Source organism: Priapulus caudatus, unplaced genomic scaffold, assembly GCF_000485595.1.
Source record: "Priapulus caudatus unplaced genomic scaffold, Priapulus_caudatus-5.0.1 Scaffold519, whole genome shotgun sequence".
Lineage (NCBI taxonomy): Eukaryota > Metazoa > Priapulida > Priapulimorpha > Priapulimorphida > Priapulidae > Priapulus > Priapulus caudatus.
The window spans coordinates 117,917-125,678 of NW_014577580.1; the positions used below are offsets into that span (position 1 = coordinate 117,917).

The window sequence follows — 7,762 nt, forward strand, 5'->3', positions numbered from 1 at the left end:
AAAAGTTTATGTTAAGACTAATGTTTAAGACTGTTTTGTTTATGAAAACGCGGACCCTGAACACTAACGTTGTTTGGCTAGCACCCGTGAACGGAAGCAGGCAGACTCTCTCCTCTCTCCTCTCTCTCCTCCTCTCCTCGTCTCCCAGACTGACGGGGTGCACCTTTCAATAACCATCGTTGGGACTCGATTACCAAGCGTCAGCTTCCTCTCTCTCTAATCGAAGTGGGATGTGCATTCACTACCACGCATCAACTACTCCTCTCACCGGTTGAGCACCATAACAATAATTCCAAGAGGCGTGTCTATACGCTCCCGGACTCGCGCCGAGCCAAGGACCCCCGGGACCAGATGGTCTCTATTAGAAGTAGTGTTCGATTATTAATTTGATTATAGTTCGTGCAGAAACTCTTCTCCCCTCCCAATCTCCATTCGTCCTCCGGAAGAGAATCACGGAGTTTAACGGCCTCCGGTCATTGGATCAATCCGAACGCTGTATAGAACGCCAAACGGCCATTGCTTGGCACCTGCCTCAATGCCTACAAACCTCATACGAAGTATTCATTCTACTAAACCTACAATGGTTTCGAAAAATAATTGTTCTAATAAGTTCTGAATACTGCCTTGGGTTCTATTCTATCAAATTTAATCAAATCTAGTTGATATACTATATACTAATTACTACTCATTTATACGAGAAGGAGTCAATTAATCACTTCGTACCAATAATGCTACATGTCACGGGTAATAGGACAAACAGCATGCGAATATAGTAGCCCAATATAGGGCAAACTACTTGATATAATATAGGATGTACCACATGACGTATAATACATCTGGCTACAATAAGCCTCTCGGTAAAACAGTAGAACTAAGCCGCCGCCCTGCATGCCGTAATCAGTAACTCGTACAACTATTCGATGAATAATAGTATGCCATATACCCGCGGACATAAATTATATCATTAAATAATATTTACTACATTTTAATATAGGACGTAAAACTATACGCATACCAATATAGCCCTGTATAAACAGTATCAGTACTTCGGCCTAGCGTTCGTAACTCCCTCTGCTGCCGGGTCGTCTACGGTGTGAGCGTAGCCTTGCGTGACACATCCGTAATACATACTCTCACAGAGGAAGAACTTCCAGGCGGTGCGCATTCGGCTGCCTGGGAAAACCCGTGAAAGACTTTCATGTACCGGCCCTGAAAGCATGAAACTGAAGTATCGTTAAATATCCTATTATACACATAGACACAACCAACCAGGACATACTCTGGCGCATAACCCATTATTTTATTATTATTACTATATTTATCTTATTATCATCAGATCCATCATCATAATCATCCATCCTATCTGTCCCTCGCGTCAGCCAAGGGCTCGTCAGACACAGCTGCATCAAAGTCCTGGGCGCCTAGGTACAATACTCTCACCAAGGTGCCTGGGGCGCCAAGCGCGTCGATTTCTGTTGTTGGCAGCTCGACCGTTGAACAGCATTTGTCCAGTCGCAATCCCGCGCGAATGGGTATCGAGCGGGTAGATCTAATTCCTCCCGAGGAGAGAGAGAGAGGCGAGAGCTCCCCCGCGAGGCGTAGAGCGCGCTCGAGGAAGAGCGCGAGAGAGTAGTAGTAGTAAGTGTAGAGTAGATTCATCAGTATGGTGGTGGCTGTGTGTTGTTGGTTGGCTGTGGGTCTTGTGACGGTGGTGGTTGTGGTGGTGCGTGGCGAGTAGGCGCGCGGCGCGGAGCGGTAGTATAAGCAGTAGCAGCAGAAGTACGAGGCAGCAGTAGTATCAGTTGGCAGTTCGCAGTAACAGTCTACCCCTCAGTAGCAGCCTCTCGAGCAGTAGAAGTAGTAGGAAGCGACTCGGCAGTAGACAGTCCAGGAGTAGCATCAGACACTGCTAGCAGTAGCCGTAGCACTATCATACAGATGCCAGAGCACAGCAAGCACGTACAGTCAAGCAGTACGCAGTAGCAGGTACATAGCAGCTGCAGTAGCAGACAATCCAGAGCAGTAGCAGTCTAGGCAGTAGCCCGTATCAAGACAGTAGCAGCTAGCGCAGTAGCTCATAGCAGTAGCAGTAGCGCCAGTGCAGTAGCAGAGCAACAGTCACAGAGGCAGTAGCAGGAGCAGTCAGCAGCTTCGCAGAGCAGTGCAGCTGCAGGTCGCAGTTAGCATACATACGCATAGCAGTACTCGCACATCCTCCTCGGCACAGCAGAGCACTTCAGCCGCGCATCCTCCCCTACGTAACGAGATAAAAATCGCGCAGCGCAGGTGTAAGCACCGACTAGCAGTAGAGCAGCAGAGTACCCATAAGCATAACAGTCAGATACTCCTTCCCTCTTCATCTTCTCCACACTCTCCCGTCTAATTTAGGTCATCTGATCTTTGATGATTTGCAATACGGTCAAGCTCTGAATGGATCCAACCTATCTCGCGCCGTAGCGAAGCATACGTCTTGCTCCGCTACAGAGGCCGGAGCGCCCTGCGCGCCGCCGTAAGGATAAATTGAAGCTACTGTATCGATTTCCTCTCGTCTCCAGGAGTTTTGCAGGACCTGTAGTTAAAAATGACGAACCGCCTCGTTCGTACATGCGCCACCGACTGTTGTACATGTAATTCATTCGTTTGCCTCTTAGCCCCCTTGATTCAGGTATTGCACGGCGGAACGGGTTTGATTTTGTTTTGGATGAACATTCTACCGTGGGATGGCTTCATCCTATCGCGTAATCTCCGTCGTCAAATATAATCTTCTCCCGCGTTTCTTCCGTTAAGAAATGGAGCTCTCTCCGCATCGCGTTTTCGCAATGCTTGGAGGCAAGAACACCTCCGCTGCGTGACGGCGCGACGTGACGTGGTTACACACTCAACTCGGCCCCCTTCGAGATGTGTGATCAACATAAAATCTCAACGCGCACCCCTTATTAATTATCGCACTATACCCATTATATACCAACACGATAGAGACCTCCGCTCTCTCCTACCCTCTCTCCTCTCTCTCTTCTCTCTCTCTCTCTCTTCTGCTCTCTCTTCTCTCTCTCTATCTCTCTCTCTCTCTCTATCTCTCTCTCTTTCTCTTGCTCTCTCTTCTCTTCGCTCATCATTCTCTATCTTTCTCTCTTCGCTCTCCTCTCTCTTTCTCTCTGCTCTCACACACACACACACACATCACACACACACCACACACACACACACACACACAACACACACACACCACACACACACTTACGTACACACCCACACACACACACACACACACACCACACACACACACGCGCACACACACAAGCATGTAATATAATGTAATGCTGTGTCATGTAATGTAATGTATTGTAATGAAATGCAATGCAATGTAATGTAATGTAATGCTGTGTCATGTCATGTAATGTAATGTAACGCTGTGTTATGTCATGTAATGTAATGTAATGCTGTGTCATTTCATGTACTGTAATGTAATGCTGTGGCATGTAATGTAATGTAATGCTCTGTCATGTAATGTAATGTAATGTAATGCCGTGTCATGTCACATCATGTAATGTAATCAGGAGTAGATAATAGAAGATCTTCTATTATCTACTCCTGATGTAATGTTAAGTAATATAATGTAATGCAATGTAATTTTATTTAACTTTTAAAAATTTTAGTGAATGTAATCTGTAATGGTTTGTTTCGTCGAGCGTACGCAATATGGTGACATGTATATGCGTATATATATAATGGGTGTGCGTGTGCATGGCAATAGTAAGACACATCTTACGAGTAAGAAGAATAGTGATGCATGCTCTTGTTTAATGTAGTGTTTTGTAATATTAATAATTATCTGCCCCACAGTGGTATTTTTCCGTACACTCACAAGTCCGTACACTCACATTTTCACGTTATATATATGATACAGTTAATTACGATCTCACTGGAACAAGAGTGAATAAAAACATTTGTCTTTATTCACTCCTGATTGGATGAATACTTTCCGGTACTTGTAGCCCTGATGCGATAAAGCGCCGACGTACGAGACACTTTAGATAGGTCGCGTCTATGTTGCACCATACCTGTGTATATGCCATCAGTAATGCCACACCTGTGTATATGCCATCAGTAATGCCACACCTGTGTGTATGCCATCAGTGATGCTACACCTGTGTATATGCCATCAGTAATGCCACACCTGTGTATCACCGGGTGCTAGCCAACAACGTTAGTGTTCAGGGTCCCGTTTTCATAAACAAAAACAGTCTTAACATTAGTCTTAACATAAACTTTTTCATTTCTCGTAGACCGAACCTCTACTGATCGTATATGAGAAGCTCGTGACTTTATCATGTTTCTGTCAACCATCAACGGTCTATGACAAAAAGGTTAATATTAATCCTAATGTTAAGACTAATATTGTCTCTGACAACGGAGCCCAGTTCGTAACAAGTAACCCACTGTCGTAGTCTATCGGATCAAATGTAGATCACGATTAGACTGCGGATTTCCTTTAACGCGAATTCTAAGTAATAGATAATTTATATGCTTGAAAACGGTCGTGCGGTTTTGTTCACGTAAATCCTATGCGGATGTTTTTACGTTAGTAAGCGGAATATGTGCTGTTGGAATCTGTTCGTACGTGATTCGGGGTTGTTTTGCTGCTAGATTTAACGTAATGCCCTTCATTGTCTTGATTTACCGAGATGTTCACTACAGCTTTCGTTACACAATGATAACACACTTGGAACGGTTCCAAGACAAGCGTCAGCTAACGTATGACTCAGCGTCTCGCGAGTGTGTGCATTAATGTGTGTGCATATTTCGAGTTGTTAGTCTAAAATATGTATGATTGTGTCCCGAGCTAGTCATTGTAATATTAATGATTTCTGTTGATTGATGTCAATCATCTTTAAAATCTCATTTACGTGATGTATATGATGAACAAATGCGAGCAGTTTTGCGGTGTTTTAAATATAGTGTGATTGTATGTTAACGATAATTCATGATCAAGCGAAAAAAACGAATACGAAAAAAAAATCGTTCACCGATTATATACTTATTATTATTCTTATTAATGTACGATATTAATAATAATGGTGAATTTCGCTACCTTTATTACGCAAATGAATTTGACAATTAAAAATTTCAATTAAGAGATGACATCATGAATATTAATATATATAGTGCCTTTGTTTTCACAGAATTATTGCAATAAAGGATGTGTTGTAGGCTCCTAACACATTTTATATTGCTCTACTCTGTCCCGACGGTCGTTTTCGCTGGATTCAACCATCTGGATATATACATATATATATATATATATATATACAAAACGGTCGTGCGGTTATATCAAGAGTAGATAATAGAGATGTATACATAATAGAGAGGTCTATATTATGTACTCTTGATATATATATACGTGTGTGAGTGCGTGCGTCCGTGCGTGCGTGCGTATGTGTATGTGTATATAACCTTCAAATAAATACAGTTACAAAGACTTTCAACTAACCGCACCAGTAATATGCGTAGTTGTGTTCCCGCACCCAGCAAAGGCGTTTCTAAACACCGCCCTTACAATCAGGAAATACCGGTAAAGATGTGTTAGCATAGCAATTCTATGCACAAATGCGGCGTCCAGACATGCGCCCTACATTTAAAAGCAAATAGCATCAGAGTCTAAATTAAGAATTTAAAATTCAATTGAGTTGACGTGAATTGAATGAAAGCGGGCACTGAAATGAGCTTCTACAAGTATAGAACACGTACATCAAAGTAGCTTTGCCCACATGACATCTAAATACGTAAAGTAGAAAAAAAGTGCAAGACCCATAATTCCATTCATAGTTGCACAGGGGTTCTATCCGCCCATCGAAATGTATAGATAGGCTAGAATGCGGGCACTGAAACAAGCTTCTCCAAGTAAAGAACACGTACATCAAAGTAGCTTTGCCCACATGGCATCTGAATATGTATTTAGTAGAAAAAAGTGCGAGACCCGTAGTTCCATATATGTGTAGAAGTGTATAAAGAGATTAACTGGTATGTTATATCTACGTACTCGCCAGTATACTTTTAACAATACGTCGTAAACTTCATACGTCATTATGGCACGTATGACTTGCTGCCGTGTTTGATTCCACAGGAGATTTGCTACCGAGAATTCTTCTGATTCTTATTCTGTTTTCCTTTCTGCGAATAAGAGGTCAGTAATCTTATAACAGTCCTGGATCGCACTTCTCACAAATACTGCCGCGCCCATTCACATTTGGTCTAATAACATCCGATTCCTACCAATCATAGCATGCATGTACTTCGACAACGAGCAATGCTGATTAAATCACCGTTTTTCTCCCGTGTGAAGACTAAGCAGAATTTATTTTAACCGGTAGGTGGCGCAGCAATTCAAGTTAAATAATTATGAACTGGTTCATCACTTTGTGTAGACGAGGAATCTAAATGCGTGTACAGCGATTCGGTATGTAAAAGTAACACAAACACACCAGCGCGTGTATTATATTATGTGATAAACTCTCGATAATATAGCATTTATTTAATAAACAACAGTTTGCATTACGCAATATGAGTGAGAAAAGCAAGTCTGTAACACGAATCTAGGCAGCTTATATGTTTTCGAGATTCTATACAACACTGACGATGTGATATCCATTTTTTTATAAACAGTACATGATATTACAACAATTAAAGCAGAAAACAAAGTTAGCGATAGTTTATAGATAACGTGTGTAATCATCAGGGGAAAAACAATAAACTGTAAGAGTTAAAACACGCAAAATCATCCACATTACTTTATAGATTTATCTCTAATGAAAGCTATTATATGGATATTTTTCGACAGCACCGATCTTTCACTACTACATTATTAAGCTAGGTACCAAGACTATTGCGTTTATACAAAAATATATTTGTCTTGGCAAACAGCTATAATATATACTTATATACTCACTCGTTACACATCCAAATGCATAAACATTCGTACGCGAGTTCCATTCGCTAACGAACTCACTAAACGATTCAATATTATGTACATTGGCACTCGGAGTCAGGTTAATTGTATTTAAAAAACAAACGGGGTTTCACTTCACACATATTTTCTTAGAGTGACTAATCGTATCTCAAACATTGTTCCCATTGACGGTCTTGACTATATTATGGGCACCGCGGACATTCAACCACCTGCTGCCATCTAGCGTGCAAGCGCGAGTACAAATTGATATGCGAACGCCGCTATCCCTACCTTGCATTGTAATAGATCTTGCTAATATAAACGCATAATAGATCTGTAAGAATACAAACGTTATACAAATTGCAGATAGGGTTGGTCCTCTAACTGATCGGGTTTAAAAGTACTGGACATCGCATTCTGTCAATACAACGCCCAACAAGTAATAATATCTTCATTTAACATGTTTTTACGAGATCTATGGACCTGATAAAGCTCCGTGGAAGCTACATCTGTTATGCTAATCTGTAATCTGAAATGAAATGCAATGTAATGTAATGTAATGCTGTGTCATGTCATGGCATGTAATATAATGTAATGCTGTGTCATGTAATGTAATGTATTGTAATGAAATGCATATATTATATATATATTATATATCATATATATATAATTATATATATATATATAATATATATATATATATAACCGTTATATTATTCAGACCAGTGCTTTTGACGCCCATCTGTGTACAAAAAAATAAATGGGAACATGCGTCTACAATTTAGGAAACAGAGATATGAAATCTCTCTCACAACA

The 7,762-nt window shown here is 41.1% G+C and overlaps 1 protein-coding gene across 1 annotated transcript in view; it reads right to left on the minus strand.

The window, feature by feature from the left end:
* Positions 1–6,132: 6,132 nt before the first annotated feature.
* The window catches only part of LOC106811241 (sodium- and chloride-dependent glycine transporter 1-like), a 29,847-nt gene continuing 28,217 nt past the window's right edge, over positions 6,133–7,762 (minus strand). The window contains exon 16 of the mRNA XM_014814795.1: positions 6,133–6,171. Within this exon, the coding sequence (XP_014670281.1) occupies positions 6,133–6,171 (39 nt within the window). The remainder of the gene's footprint in view (positions 6,172–7,762) is intronic.